This window comes from Festucalex cinctus, chromosome 7 (genome assembly GCF_051991245.1).
Source record: "Festucalex cinctus isolate MCC-2025b chromosome 7, RoL_Fcin_1.0, whole genome shotgun sequence".
Taxonomy (NCBI): Eukaryota; Metazoa; Chordata; class Actinopteri; order Syngnathiformes; family Syngnathidae; genus Festucalex; species Festucalex cinctus.
In genome coordinates this window covers 10228770-10249877 of record NC_135417.1, presented here as the reverse complement: position 1 = coordinate 10249877, position 21108 = coordinate 10228770, and the positions used below count along the sequence as shown (strand labels likewise).

Below are 21108 nucleotides of genomic sequence, written 5' to 3'. Positions count from 1 at the left end.
AATATCGTGAACATGACGACGACGATATTGTGGCAGTTTTAATATCACGATATTGTGCTTATCGTTACATCCCTAATCAAGACCACACTATTTATATATGAGCAATGATGTATAAGAACTGGAGAAAACTCTTTCACTGCCTTGACCATCTTGGGTCACTTTACGTACTTCGTTGAAATTAAAACTCAAAATATGTATCGGATTATATGCCTTTATTATCGCTAACATTCCATCAATAAACTGCTCCCATACTTGTAAGGTGAGAAGAATGTCTCAGCCACTCGGCAGCTGTTACCAACCTCAACCTTAGCAGGTCCCAACAACATTTTCCATAAACACTGCAGTTCATTTTAATGCGTGTCCAAGCTCACCTTACTTTATACTGGCTGCGAACTCTGACCAATAAAAAAAAAAATCATTAAATCAGAAACTAATAACTTCTGCCAAGCCACTACAATGACAGACTGATACGCTAGAGAAAAAAAAAAAAAGTCAATAAATCAACATTGCACGAAAAAAATAATTTTAAAACAATGCTGTTCCACTCCAATCCTATAGGTGGCAGTAATGACCATTACAAAATGTTCGCTAAAGGTCAAACAACGGGACAAAAAACCCCCATATATTTACATATTTCTACGTATTTGTACTCCGTTACTTCACACCGCTGCAAAAAAAAAAAAAAAGGACACGTGCAATCTAATATGTACACGCTGACCTCCATACTTAAAGTTTGTCCTACATCTGTCAAAGGGGGACAATCACTGCATGAAAAATCACTCGCACTCCTGTTACGGCGCCCCCGAAAGAATGTTGGACGACGTTGTATGGCCATTCTCGACACTAAATCCCTCGTCAAACGAAACCGGAACAGCTTCACACAGCTTAACAACAGATTCTCTCTGACTGCCAGAATAAAAACAATGCAAAAAAAAAAAACGGAGGATGTAATGCTACTTGAGATTTTGAAGTAACATTTCCACTGCATCTTAAGGCTTTGACTTTGTCGTGGTAGCTAACGCAGTGCCTGCGCTAACCCCCGGCTAAAGGGCCACTCAACACGATTTTATAAATAGACCCCCGGCTCGTCTATTTACACACTCCGCACATCATCACCTTGCCGCTACTATCTGAACAGCACAGTCCTCCTCACGCACGCGGTCAGACTTGCCTGGCCTGAAACAGCATTAACTAATATGTGTTTCGGTTGTCGTGTCTTATTTGAATCACTATTCTTCGTGATATACATGTTTGTTTTTTTCATGTTTATCGACACGTGATACTACGGAGCGCTCATTCCTCGCCAATGCACTGCTTTTGCACTAGGTTTCCTCGATGGCCCTGGTTGATCTCCTTTGCTCTGCTGCCACCTGCTGGCCCGTTTGTGTATTAACTACCATTTCTGCAACCTTTCTTTGCAGTTGAGAGGCTGAATCAAAGCCTTCTGTATGCTCTAGCATACAAAAAATACAACAACAAAAAAACGTATAAATACGTCTTTGGGACACTTAAAACATTTAAAAAAAACGTATTTATACGTTATTGGGACCTAATGAGTTAAGCACCGATTTTGTGATACGTGACGAACAGTATAAAAAAGAAACTTGTCTGTAGTTATACATTGACGATGACCGTCTCAATTGAGATATCGGACCAAAATAGAAACTACTAAGATTGTGGCCCGCCAGATGGCTGCTTTTCTTCTTATATCGGTTTTATATTTAAAACAGAGCTTGGATATAGCTGGAAAATCCTTCCATGCCATTTTCTATAGCGCTTGTCCTCATTAGGGTGCTAACTGGAGCCTGTCCTAGCATACTGGACTGGTCACCATATCGACAAAAAAAACATTCAGTCACATTTATGAGCAATTTCAAGGTTTTGATGCAACTAGTTTTGTCTTTGGGCTTCATAACGAAGAGAAACACACGTAAAAGACCGTATACTTCTCTCGGTATAGCAGCGTAACGATAGCCTGATTGACAGCTGCGGCGTGGAAGTAAATAGCGACGTCCAAATGGTTGAAATGCATCTTTGCGGCGACGAGTGTCATCGAGTATTAAAATTTCCCTTCGCGGTCCAACCTTTCTCTGTCATTAGGCTTTGTTTACCTTCGAGCAGCTTCCATTTCTCAACCCTGATTCATTATAGCACTTCAGCTCGTTTCTTTTTGGGTTCTCTCAGAGGGACCCGGCAATGGCGAAACATTTTTCCGCAGGGGTGAAATGCGGCACCCGAGGGAGTCGCAGAAGGGGAAGCATGATCCCGGGGTGAAATGGAAGGCGGTTATTAACGTGTGCCGCGGCGCTGGCACGCGGCAACAAACCGCGTCTGGGTAATAAACGAGCCGAGAATTTATCATGTGTTTAATGTCCGGCATGTTTCATGAACTTCTCTGCGTCACCTGACCACCTCAACGGAGGTGGTAGAACTCGCGGTCTGTACTGAACTAGAAGAAAATTGTGTAAAAAGCTGGTAAAAGTGCTGATTTAACTCCTGTACTTAAGTCAAATTGAGTACAGACTCTGAAATGTACTTAACTCATTTTCACTGAAGCAATCCCCTTTGCTGTTTTACTGGATTTTGACTGATTTTGCAAGGCCCACAGAATATTGTGTTCTATTGCTATAAAAACATGGAACCTACCAAAAGAAAGACTAAAGTCTCTTCTTTCATCTATTGGTTTCCGTTTTGCAGCAATTAGCATTAGCATATATCTAAGTTTCATTATTATTCACAAATCTGTTTAAAACAGTGGGGAAAAGAGCTTTTTGGAACATGGCCCTGGTTGATCTCTTATACTCTGCTGCCACGTGTTGGCCGTTTTTGTAATAACTAACATTGCTTCAAGCATTCTCTTCAGTTCAGAGGCACAACCAAGCCTTCTGTATGCTCTAGCATATAAAACCCATAAAAACGTATAAATACGTCATTGGGACCATGGTAATATTTAAAATAGAACATAATATGTTATGGGTAGCAAATGAGTTAAGTATCAAATTTTTTCCCCTAATTAAATGGCCATATATTTTAATAAATATTTTTACATTTTTAATTTGATTTCATTTAATCTAACTGACCAATCCTCCCCGAAATGATCTTGTTTTTTTCTTTGTAATGTTTTCCGGTCTGTTCCAGTCTGACGCGTCAGTTTGACATGGGCACAGGATGGATCGTCCCAATTGGATCCTCACTTTTGCTTACTCTGCCCCGCTATCTGTCAAGCTGTCATCAAAGTCTCTACGGCGACCTTGTTAGGCCCCCTCCAACTGAAACGTCCCCACCAAGCGCCCCACCCAACAGATCCTCGGTGGAACCCCGATGTGCCAGGGGAATGACGGATGTCTCCGTCTTGGAAGTCATCCGCGGCGTTTGTCGTCTACGACCGCTAAATTGTGTGTTGTGTTGCGATTAGGAATGTCTAGAGGAGACATTATGGTGCTTTTGAGACTTCACCATTTTAACCCCCCCCCCAAAAAAAGAGGTTTTCCATTCATTGTATCAATAAGATGCTAATATAATTGTTTTTAAAATAAATTAACTGAAAGCAGTCAATGCACATGCAAACATCAAAATATGTGAGCTCGCTGACAAGGTGGACAATGGCTACGACAGGGTGGACATTTAAGGCCAATGTTTGTCTTTAACGAGCACATGATTGACCACCTAGATTGACAACCTAGAAAAGGAGCCTTTTTATTGTACCCGGTATGTGTGCAATCGATTAGCCACTAAATAATATGCTCTAAAAGTTTGACAAATCTGCTACATTTTCATGTAGCAATTCATTTGTACTTGTGTGCTTTTACATTTTAAAGTCTGTGCTTATTTACTTTTACCTGTGTAAAGGAATTGAATCTTTTTCTTTTTTTTCCCAACTTTAAGTACACCGTGTGAGTACTTTGTTCATGTTTGTGCATTATTGGCATACTGAACAGCAAATGCATGTAGACTGGAAACCACCTCAGCTGTTACTTTCAGTGCTGCTACAACTGACAACTTGGCTCCTCCTGCTGGTTGTGTCAAAAATAGACACGTTCAGATTTTAACTGGACACTACTTATTCCTGTACTGGCTATTAAAATGTATAATACAGCTTTAAAGTACTTTCAGGATCATATTTGCTTGAATAAAAAAATTATATATATATATATATATATATATATATATATATATATATATATATATATATATACACATTTGAGTGTGAAGGGATGTTTGTTTCGGGCAGCACCCAAATTCGAACCTACAACCTTAACATTGGGAGGCAGATGTGCTAACCACTAGTTCACTATTCCATCAAGATAACTCAATCTCCCTGTAATTTGCCTGTTTTTAGTGTATGACTAAATGAACGGTATGAATTTTTGTGATCTGGTGTTTTTTTTGTTTACATGGTGATGATAAACTGAGAAATCCGAAAATAAGAACTATTACAATATTGCGTGAATCAAAAACAAAAGGCGGTGTGTTATCAATTAGGCTCGTTGGAATGGGGCAGGGAGAAATTATGAAAACAATGAAGGGATGGAGGATACGGGAGGAGGGAGGAGGCAAGGAGGAGGGAGAAGGAGAGAAGGAGGAGAAAACAACAAGAGGACAAAGGAGTCGTTAAACAAAAGCAGGTTCGGACAACAGCAAAACTTGTGAGTATCGTCTTCATTTTTTTTTCCATGTTATTGTTTTGAGGACAATAAATAGTACATTTATGTAGACGATAATTCACATTTACATTTAAGTTTCTGACTGTTATATATGTGCTTACAATTAAGGTGAATCCTGAGAAGATTCAGGATTTTAAACAGATTGGAAATGTTACAGATTCAGTGGGGAAAAAAAAAAAAAAAAAAAAAAAGGTGCCAAACAGGTCACCAGCCAAAGCATGCTAACAGAATGTGCGTACATCGAAAACGTATGAATGCTCAATCGGCTGTTTCTAAACTGATCTTCAGAAAGTGACCAGTCGGAAAGTGTCAAATTGTCCTGCAAAAAGAAATCTGTAAAAGAATGTGCGAGTGTGACAGAGGAAAGGGCGGAGGGGCGCTCATATTGGGCACCAAAAAAAAAAACCCCCCCCCCCCAAAAAAAAAAACAAAAAAAAAAACACATTCTTTCGAGAGAACTCACAACTTGGACTAAGTTGCTCTGACACATTGTGAGAGGAATGATGCAGTGCGGTAAGTGAGAGAAGACAACTTGAGTTACAAATGAGAAACACTTGAAAAACAGAATAATAATAATAAAAAAATAATTTTTAAAACCTTTGCTTACACTGAAAAGAGTCCCCTCTTTTCAGGCCTGTGGCGGGTCAAATGAGGCCTTGCTTGAATGGCACACTTTATATTTTCTTTCAATATATAATAACTAAATGGACAAGCACTATGCTAATCAATGTTACATCAGAGGTTATTGATGTTTTCAAATTGGACCCACTCATCGCCATAAAATATGATAGTCATTAAGAACAGAGCGAGCAGGTCTGCACTTTTTGCTCATTTTGCCAGAAATCCCGATTATTAAGTGCATTAATGTGTGCAGGTTGCTGCATGTGTCGAAGGGGGCTGTAACCAATCAGAGGATGGGAAAACGATGGAGGGAATTATGAACTGTTACAATATGAGTTCCACATGAAAAAAAAAAAAAGCTTGTAAACGCTTAGTCAAACAGCTGAACTTTATTTTATTTTAGGGTTTTAATCACTTAAAATGATGGCAGATGTGTGCTGACGCCTATTTAACACGAGTTGGAACATAATTAATTTCTGAACACAGTTATAAGAGGGTGTGCACACTTATGCAACCACATTAATTCAATTTTCATTTGTAATTACTAATTATCCTCTCAAAAGAATCTTTAAAAAAAAAAAATACACAGTGCAAGATTTTGACACTATTTTTCTTCTATTACAAATAATGGCATTTGAACAGGGGTGTGTAGACTTTTTATATCCCCTGCCTATATTATATTTTGTTAGTAAAATGCCCATCACTGAACTTTTACTGTACTGTATACTTAAAAGCTCATTAGAAACTTATAAACTATAGAACATGGGGTAATTTAGTCTGAAGAAGCATCATAATACCGTATTACATATATGTACAGTTATACTACTACAGTACTATAATAATAAAACTAGTAAAAAGTGTTAGAAGAATCTATCACACTGGTTAATAAAACAAAAATCCTAAATATATTGAACAAACCAAAATGTTTTTCCTCTCTTCCCTAGTTTGTCAAGCTCACCTCTTGCAATGGGCAACCTTTCAGTGCTCCTCCTCCTCTGCGGTCTCCATGGTAACGCTGCCAAACACAACACACAAATCATCGCCTTTAATTATGCTCCAGTCGCCCTTGTGTTTGTTGTTAAAAAAAAATAAAAAAACACACACACACACTCACCTCATGTTGTTTTTCTTTTATGTGTTCCACAGCGCTCACAGCTGTAGTCCAAGCCCAGGAGAGCGGTAACGTTCCTTTGGAAGTCTGCACTTGAGATCACGACTTTGCCATGTATGCGCGGTGGCTCACTAATGTGGCATGTTTACTTTTTTTTTGTGTGTCCAGAGGCCACTGAGGCACCTGCTTCACAACTGCCAGCCAGTAAGTAACAAATACATTTTGACTGTGTTTAGGTATATATATGTTTTCAGGTATCTGAACTTTACCTGAGGATTTAAAAATAAATAAATAAAAATACTCCCTACATTTGAAAACTAAAATCTGTACTTTGTTATCTTTGTTTATGACCTTTATGTATTAAAAAAAACAAAAAAAACAAAAAAAACAAAAAACAAATAGGTCAAGTCAGTCGGGACCCAAAAAAAAACAAAGAAAACTGACGAGCAATTCATATAAATTCCATAAGCGCACATGCTAGCAAAGTAGCAATTAGCATATATGTATTGGCTTTGTTACAGTTTAAACAAAGTATATCTAAAAACAGTGACGCTACACGTGCAGAAGAATATAACAATACTCACAGGCATATATTGTTTATCCTCTGCGAAGAACACCTACTATGACTGCCAGATTTTTGTATGTCTGTCTTATACTGCCCCCTGGTGGAGAAGGCGTGCATACCTAAATGAGTAGCACATGCTCTGAAGGAGAAAGTGTGACAAAAACTGACTTGTTATTTTTAATTCTATCTAATTATGACATTAGTATATGTTTTTATAAAGTATAATCTAATAAAAAACACTTTTTTTTTTCTTTTTTATTGGATCGGATAAATGGCATTGACCTACATTCCAACATACATGTGAAAGTTCATACTTGTTTTGTTTTTTTTCTTTACTTAAGTAAAGGAATGGAGTCACTACTTTACTAATTTTACTAGAAAGTATCTGCACTTCAACACAAGTGGAATGTGAGTACGTTGGACACCTCAACTTTGCATGACGTGCGTTTGTGTAGACTGCAGGGAGGAGATGTACCCGTGCACCAGGATGTACTCGGTCCATCGGCCCATCAAGAGATGCGTGGGCGGGCGCTGCATTTACAGGTGGGTTTTGAAGCTAGTTGAAATATGAACAATATAAATTGGAAGTATTATGTGGGAGTTGTTAGGCGGCAAAAAAAAGTGTGGAGAATAAAAATCACACTAACATAAATAATAAACACACTAACAGCTGAAGCATTCCCACAATAACATGTTTGGATTAGTGGGGACATACATTACTGCATTGACATTTTTTTTACTTGAGTTATTTTATATTTTTATTAGTTTTTATTTTGTTTGGACTTCTGTTTTTGTTTTTTGTTTTTAAATCACTTAGTTTTAATTTTCAGAGCAATTTTATTTATTTTTTTAATTATCCATATTAGGTTTTTTTAAATGAGTTTTAGTGTTAGTTTTTTATTCAAATATTTGGAGTTTTCGAGAGTAAAGATGTGACAAAGTAGTGGCAAAGATGAAGACATTTTTCACAGTAATTATAGTTAGCATCATAAAAAGTAATTTCAGTTACTTTTTGTTATTATAAAAGCATTTTCGTTTTTAGCTTATTTTTTTTAAGATTAGTTTTAGTCAGTTTTACTTATTATTTTTATTTGTTAGTTTTCATTAGCTATAAGAACCAATGAATGAACCAATACATTTCCCGTTTTAATTAGAAGTCGTCTTCATCATGCCGTTTACATTCTGAAATTATTGTGAGACAAAGACGACACCTAAGAAGTAGCTTGGACTGTCAAGGAATGTCAGCAGGTTGCAAGAAAGGGACAGGATGCCAGAGAAAGGCTTAGAAATTCACTTCCTTGGAAGATTTTCATGGATAAAGCAAATAAATGAGAGCAGTTGGACATCATGTGCATTCGAAAGTTTACAAAAGGTCAAATAAAGTTCACCTGTAATGGATCGCGAGCATTTTAGGCTCATCCTGAAATGTAACCTTGAAAGCCCAATATCGCTTACGCTTTGCGAGTTGCGCACAACTTCTTCCCGTTTGTGTCTCAGTCTCCCTCGCGTCTACGTGATCAACAATGAGATTTGCGCGAGGACCGTGTGCCAACATGAGGAGAATCTAAAAGGTGAGCCAGCTTGGTGTTCATCACATCTGCACACTTTCGGACTAACGCGCGTTTTTTTGTTTTTTTGCTTTGACAGCCGAGCTGTGCAGAGAGTTGTCCGGGTGGCCCAGGCGCATCTCGAGGTCATCGAATAGGAAACGCTGTCGCAATCGCCGTGGCAACCCCAAAACCTGGGCAAACAAGGCCTGACGGGGGTCCCCGGGCACGGCAGCGTGACCGCCCGGCGAGGTCGGGAAGTAACTCCGGGAGGGGGCGTTGTCGTCAAAACAGCCCATAACACTATAAATCTCACGCTCAACACCTGCTCCTCCATTTTTCACCTGTCATATCTATGTTTATGTGTCCCAACTTTTTAATTGCCTGTGAATACTGTGCATTTCATGGATCATGTCTAGCAGGGTTTATGGCCCTTTAAAAAGGTGCTATGGAAAGCCGTTAAAAGCATTTGTGCAATATCCTGGATACCAAACATAACGTCTATGTACTAGGACACGCTTTGTCCGCACTAGTAAGACGATTTAATTTAGCGCTCAAACAGAATGATACCTGACTCATTGCACCATTTTCCGCAGTATAAAGTTAATATTTTGTCGATTAATTAATGTGGAAACTTAATTATTTTTCATGTACAATTAATACCTTTAAAAAGTAATTTTTCTAGGTAACGACCAATCATGTTACTGACCAAACCCAGAAAACAGGTGAGCCATGATTGGCTGCTACCCACTCCCTCAGCACAGGTGATGACATCATCAGTCGACAGCAAGTAGAACATTAATTTTTTTAAAGGTATTAATTTTACATGAAAAATAATGACATTATCAAATTCATTCTGGACAAAAATATTAACTTTTCCCTGTTGAAAATTGTTCAGTGGGTCAAGTGTCCCTTTAAGCTGTATATCAATGATATAGAATAAATGCTTAGCATAAATGGCTTTCCACAAGAATTTATATAAAGTCCAGTCATCGCACAAAGACCCGCTTTGACATTGCAAGGTGCTAACTAATAATCCATGACGTATCACACGCACTGTTGTATCCCATCGATTATACCGACACTCGATTTTGTTCCTCCCACATTTCCTTTGTTGAAGAAATAAAATACAAAAAAATAAAAGCTGCATTGTTTCAGTCATATTTATCTTTGCATATTCATTTCCATACACAACAAATCACATTAGACGGTAAAACATTTTGTTAGGGTTAATGTCCGCAAGTGCCAAGTCAACATCCATCGGCATTGCGACTCAACAGAATCCACCTGCGTGTACACAACAATATCACGAGAACCAAAAGCGCGTTTCAACAAACAAAAAAGCTTGGTCCCAACAATGCATCGGTCCCGAATGAAACACTTCACATCACAACCTTGGAGTTCAAATTAGGTCGGTAGCACGCGCAACCTTTCAGGTTGTCAGATGACGACCCCCCCCCCCCCACCCCCCCCCCCCCCCCCTCTCCAAGAATGACAGGCGACGACTCCACTAAGCAGGACAGAGGTCGTGACCGAGCTTAGTTGACATCCACAGCCACTAAATCACAAGCTTTTTAGGCAGGCCGGGGGGGGGGCACATCCAACTTGGCTGCCTCCTTCACCCTCTGAACTGATTTACTACGGCTGCTCGTTTGCAAAAAGCAGCTGCTCTATCACGTCTGCGCTGCAAGTATTGCTGTTGTGCTCTAGGTGTCCACTGTAGGGGGCTATAGAGCAGCATCCCTTGGGGAACACGCTCCAGTTAGAGTTCCTTTCAAGTAGAAGACTAATCCTCACGTTTAAGAGTAATTGAACAATCCCAGTGTTGAATTAAGACGTACTACCAAACTGACAAAGTGCATAATCGACCCAGCGAATGGGGAAGAAAAAAAAAAAAAAAAAAAAAAAAAAAAAAAAAAAAAAAGAGAAGCTACAACAGATGACTAACAGACAACTGGGGATGTATACAATGAAAATAAATATTCTCTGTACAGAAACTGCATTCATTGATATATTTCCTTAATCACATTTCTACAGAATGTTCACAGTTAAAAGCAGGGTTAAACAAATCAACATTGACGAGTGTATTGGTGTTAGGCTTGAGACTAACAACATTAGAACTTAAACTGATTAGTACCGTACACAAGAGGCGTGGGAGGGGAAGCGCGGTGAGGGTTTACCCTGCTCGGCAGGGAGCGGTAGGGACCCCCCTCAAAGGGGAAAGCAACGACGCCAAAAGTGCTGCATAATGTTACTGAGAGAGAGAAAGAGAGAGAAGAAAAGAGGGAGGAAGAACCGAGTGGAAGTCTGCTCACTTAGGGGAGTCGAAGTCTCCCCACAGGTCTGAGCCGGCCGTCACGGGAGGATTGGAAGGAGCCACCAGGTTGGAGTTGCTGGAGTCCAGATCCAGCAAGCAACCTGGTGTAGAAGCAACATTTGATTTTGAAAGCAAAAAAAATAAAAATAAAGAAGAAAGATTAGAGGAGCTTCTTTCATCAGGGAAAAAAAACAACAACTATCTATCCATTTCCGTTTTGCAGCAACTAGCATTAGAATATAGCTAACAAAGCTTGTTGCAACATGGCCCTGGTTGATCTCTTATACTCTGCTGACACCTGCTGGCCGCTTTTGTAACAATCACCACTGCTTCAACCGTTCTCTTCAGTTCAGAGGCTGCATCAAAACCTTCTGTATGTACTAGCATAAAAAACAAACAAACGTATAAATACGTCTTTGGGACACTGGTAATATTTAAAATAGAACGTATTTATACGTTTTTGGGAGCAAATGAGTTAAGCACCTTTCTTAAGTGATTAAAATTCAGTTTCGAGTGGCACATATTTCAACCCGTTAACTCTTTGTGTTTTTCCCAAAGTATGACCAATAAAGTTATTTATTTTCCGCAAGAATGACCAATAAAGTTATTTCAATTTGAATGGAATTTGTTTAGAACGGCCGTTCTGTCACGTCTGGTCTCTTGAACGTAAAACTTGAATCGGCTCCATATGGAAACGCCCTTCAAGTCACTTTAGTTGTGATTTGGCATTATAAAAATACAAATTAAACCAGGTGGTCGGGGAATTATTTTTCAATGTCAGGTAACGCTCCCATTCATCACAAATTCCAGTGTTAAACCTTGCGGTGTATTTGCCATCGTCATGGGCACACACGGCTCCGCAGTGTGGTTGTAAAGCTCCATTGGCACCAGCTTGACGCCAGTCCGCCGAGGCCAAGGTAACGTGCGCCATTTCAAGACTTCTTTCAACAAATAAATCACTTTTCCTCTGACCTTCTCCATGAACACGGTTCACATGTGAGTCACGTACAACGGAGGAGCACAGTGATGGGTGACAGTGGGGCTAAAATATTTATTTCCAAATAAATTCAAGCGAGCTCGGCTTGCCATCGCTCCGCTAACAACTTGAGCTTGTGGCTATATAAAGTCCATAAAAATTGTAGGTAAAAAAAAAAAAAAAAGTGTAACGTTAAATTAAAAGCAAGACACTTGGTGACCTCAACAGTACCCCCTCTTGTTTCTCCTGAGATTACAAAATACTCTCGACATGAAAGGAAAACAAAAATACAAGAGACGGGCAAATTGGCCGCATGACCTCTACCAGCGTTTCCACAGAGGCTTACAATTACCTACCTGTGTCATTTCCTCCCACAGATGGCTGCTGCGTGTTATGATTATTAGATCGGGAGGACGGGGGCGGGGCTAGTTTGCCCCCGGGGGGAGGTGGAAGGAGTCCTAGGCCACCGGAACTCTGTGGACGAGTCCTATCCTTTTTTTTGGATTGCTGTAGGGGGAAACATTCGGATGAGTGCGCGTCGGATTGTGCGATATGACAGAACACCGTACTGTGGTATCGACTGACGAGGAGGACGCAACTGATTTAATCGTCCAATAGCTTATTTCGTTATAAAATTGACAACAACAACAAAAAAAAGGCAGAGTTTGCCTACATATTTTTTGTATTTTTTTTCCCCTACAGATTAACATATTACAGTAACCTCCTGACTACCAGCAATTCAAATATGTCCTCTGTAGTGGACCTTTTTAAACCTGAATATCTCCCACCCAGTGCATGCGATTGAATTAACTCTTTTGTGCTCTATAGAGGACATTCAGAGCTTTCCAATGATACCAAATGTGCAGGGGTGGGGCTTTGCTACCTTTGATTGCATCATAAAAGAAAATGGCTTCCCACAGTGCAAGCACTTTTTAGGGAAGATGAAAAGTAAGTCTATAACACTTTTTATTGAACAAATTTAGGCTTTAAATGTTGTTAGCATGTTTTCTATAAGACTCTTTAGAACACATTAAAGTATTGTTTGAATTATTTTAACTGTATTTGAACCTAGCATTTAAGTTTAAAAAAAATGTCCTCTGTAGTGGACACATCATAGCTTAAAAATAAAACTTTTTTTTTTTTTCTTTTGCAGTATTCCAGTTACTTCACAAAGATTGGGGAATATCAAAATAAACATGATTGGACAATTTCTTTTTCCCTGGTAGTCAGGAGGATATGAAAAATGCGTATGAAATAAATATATCAAAATCAAAATAATACCATCCCCTTTCAAAAAATAAAAAATAAATAAAAAAAAATAAAAAAAAAAGGGGGGGGGGGAATCTGATTTTTGCAAAAAAATTTCTCTCTGTTGTAAAGTTACTCTAATACTACAATTAATGAGAAAGTACTGTAGAAGACTCAATCATTCTGCCTGTAATTCATATCTTCATTGTAAGCATCAACAGATCAAAAAAGAAGTTATTTTACTATAATAATAATAATAATAATAATAATAATAAGGCGATTAAACAGTTATTGGAATTTTCATCTGCCAAATATCAGAATTGGCCAAAAATCTGGCAAAAAATAAAATAAAAATCAGTATCAGCCAGCCATCACTGTAGATATTATTATATAACACTCCAAAATTGAGTAAAAAAATTCCCTCCCTCTGCTATATTGCTACATGAAGTAATACCATAACTAATTCTGGGATTTGGTTTAGAGCTGAGTTTCACAAACTTATACAAAAGTCTGAACGTGCCATAGTCATTAATACGTCTTGGCCATAAAACATAAACCACTTGAATGAAAAAACAAAAAAACAAAACAGGAAGTACAACACTAGCTAAGTACGTAGTGTCTTTTTTTTGACGTATCCAAATAAAGTTACCCCAATATTGAGCGTGATGGTTTGTCCCTCTTTGAAGCCCAGGTCAAGCTTAGGAGCGGAGTCTGGCGCCTGTGCCTGTTTGCTGAACTCATTTTCTTGCTTCACCCACCTTCAGAAACAAAAGTGGCAAAAGTGATTGAACATGTTTTCATAAAATGATTTTTTTTTATAATCAAATTTGATGATGGATGTTTTCAATGCTGCATACTTGAAGTGGTCCTGCAGTGCAACATTAAAGTCAAAGGCATCGCCTCGGTCCCCAAACCCGATACCGATGAAGGCACTGCGGCCTGTAATAGAAAAACAGAAATGTCGTATTACTTGACAGGAGCGTGGATCTACTGCAAGATTCAAATTGGAATTTCCTGCAGCGTACGCACCGTTCTCATCCTGGATACGGAGCACAAAGTACCGGCTCGAGTCGCTCACTGTTTCCACTGCGATGCCGGGGTACTCATCTACTGGTGCCTGGGCAAACAGCTCCCCTGCACATGGGAACAACAAGAAAATATCGGTTAACGTTATGGTAAATGTTCTGGTGGCAATCACGGGGGCATCACCCTTTGCACATATTTGCTATTTGCTTGTGGGTCCCCCTTGTAGAAGGCGACAAATAAAAGAAGTTCGGCTGACAGAAGACATCAGGCAATAAGGCAAGGAACAGTTGCTTTTCTCTCACCGGACATTTTGTCCTCCAGTTTGACATAGGCGACTTTCCCCCGAGCCACTACACGCATGCGTCCCGACCAGTCGGGAGCATCCAGCTTCCAATCTGCAGCCCTGAGATGGACACATAAGACAGAATGATTGCAGGTAATGCAAGGACAGAAATGGATGGATGTGTGTCATTTATTTTTGTAAGTGGCAAGCACAGTGATTCTGAAGGACTGGGCATTACGGATTAACATTTTTTTTTTTTAACACGGTGGCTGAGATTTGAATAGACACACAGTACTGGAAGCACAGCAGCCAAGATAAACACTGTAAAATGAAGAGTCAGACTGTTGGGAATTAAAAACAAAACACAATTTCGCGGAAAAAATATTCGGATGTATATTGTAAATGTCGCTCACCACTAGATTGCGCGCATTTGTGGCATCAATGTTGAAAAACAAACAAACAAACAAACAAACAAACAAACAAACGTATATCTTCTCTGCCTTGTAGTCTGCATAGTCTCCTATCGACCTGTCGGGGGTGTTTCGTCCACTACGATGAAGCTGGAGTGGGTCAAGAATCAAAATGTATGGACAAGTTTACGTCAATTTACGTCAAAATGGCGGTCTCTGTGAAAGGAAGCTCTGCGCCCATTGAAAAGCATGGGACTTCGGGTCGTTGTAATTTTATCTGTGAGGATTATTTTGATTTCAAAATATGATCAAATGTCATTTACTATAACAATCTGCCCGGTTTGTATGCTAGTCACGGCAAAAACAATACAATACAATACGCCGTTTGTTTTCACCGTATAAAGTGCGTTGCATTGCGGACATATCAGAAATGCCCGGATGTTCGGAATTGCCCATTAATAAACAAGATAGTGGCGATACTTTAAAAACATTATCTCGACTGGCACCGAAGGTGACACAAATGTGCTGCACTATAATACAACCGGAACATCAAACCCGTCAAGTATCCTTGAAGGGACGCTGTCCATATTGGGTGTGTAAATCAAAATGAGGGGCTAGAAGAAATCACATCTAATCAGGCGCTTCCAAAATAACAACTAGGACAAGCATCATTTTTCGTCAGGCATGTCACCGGGCGGCCGCGGATGTAGCGCCAAAAACAACGTTGTCCGTGTAACCTTTAGGTACAAATGTGCTTTTTAATGTTGTATTTCTAACAAAGGTGAATACGGATACGGAGTGAAAAATAAACAAACGGAATGTTAACCAGTAGCATGAAGCTATATCGGGTCAGGCTAGCAGGTAACGTCTCGCCCACTGACAGCTCGCGGGCACCGTGCCCCTGCGGTCAGGCCTTACCTGATGGCCCGGTTGGATGCTCGCGGTGGGATTCGGTACACGTTGACTTCTGGTTTGACGCAGAGGACAGACTCGTACTCGAACTGACCCTCCGTCGCCATCTTGCCTTGTTATTCCGTCGGTGCGCGCCGCCGTCCGTCCGTCCGTCGCCGGTGTTGGTGGTGATGGTGGTGTTGTGGACCGTGCGGTCAAAGCGTGGCCGTAATATAGCGAGTAGTAGCGCAGTTTCTTTTCTTTCTTTCTTCTAAGGCGATATTGTGTGATAACATGTCGAATATATGATATTGTTGATATTGCTTTTGTGCTTTTATTTAATTTTGACCACCCCCGTGGACACTTTTGTCCTCTGCTTTAAACTGAATGATTCTATGTGTCACCTAAATCACACATTACGGTTTTTATCAATACACAGGGATTGGTACCACTGCTCTGCAGAGGTGTCAAATTTAGGTGAATAAAGCATCTCAAGAATTACAAAGCTAGATCTGAAATCAAACCGGATGTTCATTCTTTTGTTATTTCTGCATCTGAGAATGACATCTTGTGCTAAGGATGGAGGATTGGCGATGACCTTTTTGCAGTGTAACTTGAAAACTTGACTCTCATCATTCACTGACTCATATCACAACCAAAAGTAACATGGTAGATATTTTATTTAGTATGGCCATACTGCATAGACACAACAAGTTAGCAAGCAAGCAATGTTCTTTCAAGCCTTGCTACAATCTAAGCAGTTATTTTTTTCTCAGTCTCAGTTCAGCAATTGTAGTGATGGGCCACTGTAGATAAACATTTCACAGTCCAAGAAGCTTGAAGGCATCTCTTAAATCCATATCATAAGGCTGAAAAATACATGCTGTTAGAATTGCATCCATTTTCGTTACCGAGATTGGTAGTTTATTGCTGTACCTGAAGGATGCGATTGAGTTTCCTGGACAGTCTGACAGAGTTTTGATGAAGGCCGTCCCAGGCCTTGAATTGGCTTTTCTTGCGATCCACAAAGGTCTGCCAGCAGTAGTAGTAGTCTACGGAGAATAAAACAAAAACATCAGGACTTTTGGCCTCACAAAAACACATTTTTCGGTTGAACGGCTGGACCTGTCACCTTTGTAACTCATGACTGTGACTTGCACTCCCGTTTTCTGCAGCAATCGCAGGCCCTCTCGCTCTTGGCTGTCCTCCATATCACAGTAGTAGAGGCGGGCCACGAAGATCCTGAGACGAAGGTTGGGCATCCCGCTCAGGAACTGGGAGAGAGCGGTGGAACATTTTGCGCAGGGAGACCAGGAGCAGAACCAAGTGATGGAGTAGCTGAGCCTCCTCTGGCCTGCCTCGCCGCTCCCCCAGACTCCAGGGCACAAGGCTCCCAGGTAGCGCAGAAACAGCAACTACATGTAAATGGGAAAATGGGAATATTACAGTGTATGAAAATAGAGTCTGCACACCCCTGTTCAAATGATTTTGTGTGACATAAAAACAAAAAAGATTTTTTTAAAAATTACCTTTGTGTTATGATGCTCTTATCCTCTAATACATTTATTTGACATTATAGGAAAATTTGTTCTGAAGGCTATTTTTATTTTTTAGGAGCCCCCCCTCAACATTTCCGCATTCACACTCACCTCTACGTGGCAGCCATTTCGATTGCGGAGGTGACCAAAGTCAAAGGTCAAAGTGTCCGGCCCCACTCGCCTCTTCACTACAAAGCACAGGTAGGTTTCGTGGCGGCCTTTTGCCCAGCGCACGTTCTTGTAGTGGTAGATGAACTTCTTTTGGGGCAAAAGCACACTGACGCAAAGGGAAATTAGTCATTTGCATGAGCATTCAGTGGACAAAGTTAGATGAAGTTCAGTTTTGATAGATACTTAAAGGTATTCTTTTGACATTTTGGTTATTATTATGGTTTGCAGCTGTGTGATACTGCATCATACAGTGAGTAGGCTACTTCTAATATTATAGAAACTGTTTTTTTTTTTTTTTTCTGAACTAGACTGCAAAGTAATCAACAAAGTGCTATTCTATGATATCCTATACTACTGGATGCACGTTCCTAATTAAAAACTAGTCTGACATTATTATTATTTTCTTGCGCAACATGTAAAACTTGTGGTTAACCAAAAGCAAGTAATGGATAGTAAGAAGGCAGCTTCACCTCTCCTGGTCTCGCTTTCACTCGTTTTGTTGAAACCAGGTTGTCATTACGCAGTAAGACTGAAACCTCAACTGGTTGGAGGTTGTTTTTAACAGTGTGAAAATGAAGGTTCACCCTCTGGGGATCAATATAGTAGACTCGATTGTGACATAATTACAACAAACATAATAATTACGGTACCTAACAGACAAAAATGCAATATTTAACAGGATAAACAGTTCATATATAAACATTAAAAGCCAAGGCAGGCGTGTATGCAATAATAGAATCGAAACATGTGACACACATAAATACGTTTGTTTGCTCACCTGTCTAGTTTTGTAACCATTTCGAAAGACGCGCTTTGTCAGTCGTTGGGTGTGGGCATTAAATGAAGGTGACTGAGAAAGAGCGAAAGTGCGTGCGTGTTTTTGTGTATGTTTGTGTGTGTGTTTTGCGGGAGGGAACTGAGAACCTACATCTCATCATAAACATCCTGCATCCAGCAGAAGCAGCTTCTAATTGGACAGAAAGGTTTTTTTTAAAAGTTCAATTTTAGGGGCGTGACACGATGACGAGGGATTGTCTACTTCTACTCTTTTCCATACTTGAGTTTCAAAGAAATCTCACAACCCATCATCAATTTGGTCAAGCTTGTGTGCCGCCAAAGTGCGGTTTGTAAACACTGGGATACCTGGCTGTTAGATCCACAAGCAGCAACATTTTGAACATGCCTTTAAACAAGAAAAAGAGCAGCAAGTTGTCAAACTCAAACCCCAAATTGAGTAAGAGGTGTGTGTCATCTCAATGCTTTTTGTTCATTCCGTGGATCTTCGCATTTGGAACCAAAGCGGGATCCCTTCAGTGCCACACACTTTTCTCCAGTCCCACATGCCGCCACAATTTGGTGAAACCGTAAGCATGCCCAGACCTCAGCGGACTGGCACGTACTCCCTCGCCCCGCCATCTGGGTTTCCCCAAACTGTCAACTCTGGCCCGGCACGACTGCGAGACTGGACGTCCCGGCCGCAGTCTCGGAGGCACGGTCGCTGCTCGCCAAATCAGGGCGTGTTCTAGTCAGGCGCTGGTCTTTTCTCTCCGCTCTGTCTGTCTTGTTTTTTTTTTTTTGCTCCAGCTCCCCTCACACTCTCGTGCACTCTGCGGTTGGGGGAATTCACCCTTTCCCAGGGTGGTTGTTTTTGTCGGAGCTCTCAATCGTGCGTGTGTGTGTGTGTGATGTTAGCCCTTCTGCATGGGCATGCCATTCACACAGACGATGTGCCATGCATCATCTGGAACAAATTTATCTAATTGATCCTATTATTGTGCGGCGGCCTAATTTTAGCCTGATTCATGCGTGCGGCCTCTCACTTCATACTGCATTACTAGACAGTGCACTAAGCCCAGCCCAACTTCTCTGCTCGTTTGATGCTGTTGTGTACTTTCTGCTTCCAAGTGGCCGATCAAATGCCAACCTAAACTGGATGGAGCCACTTCCCACGTTGACCACACTTGACCGAGGTCATTTCATCACGCACTTCCGGACCGTCTTCTTGTGTGCATTGGTCGCAAGTAATGAAGTAGAAATACTTTGTTACTGTACTTAAGTAGATTCTTTACGCATCTGTCGACTGCCAAAAACAGTTGAAGAAATGGTAAGTTACGACAAAAACAGCCAGCAGCTGGCAGCAGAGTATAAGAGATCAACTAGGGCCATGTTGCAAAAAAGCTCAATTACTCACAATTCTAAATAATTTGTGAATAATGATGAAACTTAGCTATATTCTAATGCTAATTGCTGCAAAACGGAAACAGATAGAAATATACTTTTTTTTCCAGATGAAAGAAGAGACTTTAATCTTTCTTTTGGTAGGTTCCATGTTTTTATAGCAGTAGAACACAATATTCTGTGGGCATTGCAAAATCAGTCAAAATCCAGTAAAAGTAAGTTAAGGAGATTTCTTCTTTGAAAATGGAGGCGTTAAGAGGGTGTGCACACTTTTGCAACCACATTATCTCAGATGTTGATTCTTTCTCCTACAAGTTACAGATCACATTAATGGCGGGAAAAGTTTATAAATAATTTATCTTGATTTCATTTTCCACAAAAATCAAGCATTTTAACAGGGGTGTGTAGACTTTTTTTTTTTGGTTTGTTTTAAAAAAAGAAATAAAACACGTTTTTCATATTTTTTTTTTTTTTGCACAAGTATCTCTGTACTTCTACTTAAGTACAAACTGTGAGTACTACAAACCACATCGTCTCATGTGTCGACGGATGCAGAAGGAATCTTCCGGCCAGACATTGCCGCTCATTTAACCCCTCGCCAGGGCCAGAAGCCCGAGCAATAGGAAATGCCGAGTCACTCTTTCCGAGCACGCCCACGCCCAATGCGCACGCTCGCACACAGCCATACCGTGCAGACGCGCATGACCACAGTCACAAACACACTTTCTTTCCAGTGTGTGAACTCACATCTGTTTCCTGACAACAATAATAGCCCCAGATCGGGCGTGCACGGAGGCCCCGCTAACAGGTGTCTGCTCTCTGGCAGTCGTGCAGAAAAGAAGAAAAGAACCCGACGAGGGTCCAAAAAGAGTACAAAATACAGCTTTTGGCACGCTGGAAAAAGTCTGAGCGAGCATTTACTAACAACAGTGCTGCGTTACTGGGTGTCGAAGCTTTTTCATTTCAGATAATTAAAGGCCGGCGGCTTCAAAAGTGCAGCTTGTATGATGGAGTTTGCTGACTGTGTGTTTTAGTGTGTCTGCGTGTTCATATTAGGTGAGATTATGAGGGGCTGTCGGGATCATAGTTCAGGATTGCATCTCATACACTCTACTAGGGTCCTCTATACTATTTCTCAGACCGATACCTGTATGATTATTCACAGCCTTTAGTACTCACTGATACCTCTGGTAGCCTACTTTTGATATACAACATTTAACGCAATTATCACAAAAAAAATGTCAACAAAACCTTTCTTCGTGTTTCTCTTATGTATAGCAGTGGAAAATGTATGTATGGGAGCGTTTTAGTAGCGTGCAATAATAGGGTTGGAGCTGTCAAAATTCATTGACAAGTAATCGATTATCAAATTAACAATTATTTTAATAATAATCGAGTAATGGTTTGGAGCCATTTTTTAAATTCAAAATTAAATTGATTTCAACACATCAACTGTAATTGTTCATTGATTTATGCAGTTTTTCATGAGAGAAGATTATCTTTTGTGTATCTTTTTTTTAATCGCTATACAAATATGAAGAAATAAATAAACACCAATCGCT

At 40.2% G+C, this 21108-nt stretch overlaps 3 protein-coding genes across 5 annotated transcripts; 1 reads left to right on the top strand and 2 right to left on the bottom strand.

The window, feature by feature from the left end:
• The first annotated feature begins 4587 nt into the window (after positions 1 to 4587).
• mfap5 (microfibril associated protein 5) lies at positions 4588 to 9650 on the top strand. The gene is made up of 7 exons (XM_077527687.1): positions 4588 to 4646; positions 6230 to 6294; positions 6432 to 6464; positions 6565 to 6600; positions 7417 to 7504; positions 8459 to 8532; positions 8609 to 9650. Exons 2-7 carry the CDS (start codon positions 6252 to 6254, stop codon positions 8719 to 8721), a joined length of 387 nt encoding a protein of 128 aa, XP_077383813.1. The 5' UTR covers positions 4588 to 4646; positions 6230 to 6251; the 3' UTR covers positions 8722 to 9650.
• Positions 9651 to 10506: 856 nt separating this feature from the next.
• On the bottom strand, positions 10507 to 15859 carry necap1 (NECAP endocytosis associated 1). 3 transcript variants are annotated; one of them, XM_077527681.1, is made up of 8 exons: positions 15164 to 15384; positions 14772 to 14918; positions 14378 to 14478; positions 14079 to 14183; positions 13907 to 13988; positions 13699 to 13807; positions 12158 to 12308; positions 10507 to 10926 (listed from the first exon to the last, which is right to left on the bottom strand). In XM_077527681.1, the coding sequence occupies exons 3-8, from the start codon at positions 14433 to 14435 to the stop codon at positions 10820 to 10822; spliced, it is 612 nt and encodes a 203-aa protein (XP_077383807.1). In that variant the 5' UTR covers positions 14436 to 14478; positions 14772 to 14918; positions 15164 to 15384; the 3' UTR covers positions 10507 to 10819. The 3 variants fall into 3 exon arrangements, with proteins under 3 accessions (XP_077383807.1, XP_077383804.1, XP_077383805.1); XM_077527678.1 differs by lacking the exons at positions 14772 to 14918; positions 15164 to 15384 and adding an exon at positions 15687 to 15859; XM_077527679.1 differs by having other exon boundaries at positions 14772 to 15384.
• A 486-nt stretch (positions 15860 to 16345) lies between these two features.
• On the bottom strand, positions 16346 to 21057 carry aicda (activation-induced cytidine deaminase). Its single transcript, XM_077527682.1, has 5 exons — positions 18147 to 21057; positions 17309 to 17474; positions 16792 to 17074; positions 16596 to 16711; positions 16346 to 16528 (listed from the first exon to the last, which is right to left on the bottom strand). Exons 1-5 carry the CDS (start codon positions 18164 to 18166, stop codon positions 16481 to 16483), a joined length of 633 nt encoding a protein of 210 aa, XP_077383808.1. The 5' UTR covers positions 18167 to 21057; the 3' UTR covers positions 16346 to 16480.
• Positions 21058 to 21108: the final 51 nt, after the last annotated feature.

What these genes read in the sequence shown, in the direction of transcription:
- mfap5 (XM_077527687.1), top strand. Translation starts at nt 6,252, where the DNA reads ATGGGCAACCTTTCAGTGCTCCTCCTCCTCTGCGGTCTCCATG. An exon ending in AGTCCAAGCCCAGGAGAGCG is followed by an intron (nt 6,465 to 6,564) that starts GTAACGTTCCTT and finishes TTGTGTGTCCAG; the next exon opens with AGGCCACTGAGGCACCTGCT. An exon ending in ACATGAGGAGAATCTAAAAG is followed by an intron (nt 8,533 to 8,608) that starts GTGAGCCAGCTT and finishes TTGCTTTGACAG; the next exon opens with CCGAGCTGTGCAGAGAGTTG.
- necap1 (XM_077527678.1), bottom strand. Translation starts at nt 15,787, where the DNA reads ATGGCGACGGAGGGTCAGTTCGAGTACGAGTCTGTCCTCTGCGTCAAA. An exon ending in GCACTGCAGGACCACTTCAA is followed by an intron (nt 13,808 to 13,906) that starts GTATGCAGCATT and finishes TTGTTTCTGAAG; the next exon opens with GTGGGTGAAGCAAGAAAATG. An exon ending in CCATCACGCTCAATATTGGG is followed by an intron (nt 12,309 to 13,698) that starts GTAACTTTATTT and finishes TTCCCCCTACAG; the next exon opens with CAATCCAAAAAAAAGGATAG.
- aicda (XM_077527682.1), bottom strand. Translation starts at nt 18,166, where the DNA reads ATGGTTACAAAACTAGACAG. An exon ending in ATGGTTACAAAACTAGACAG is followed by an intron (nt 17,475 to 18,146) that starts GTGAGCAAACAA and finishes CCTTTGCGTCAG; the next exon opens with TGTGCTTTTGCCCCAAAAGA. An exon ending in CACAGTCATGAGTTACAAAG is followed by an intron (nt 16,712 to 16,791) that starts GTGACAGGTCCA and finishes TATTCTCCGTAG; the next exon opens with ACTACTACTACTGCTGGCAG.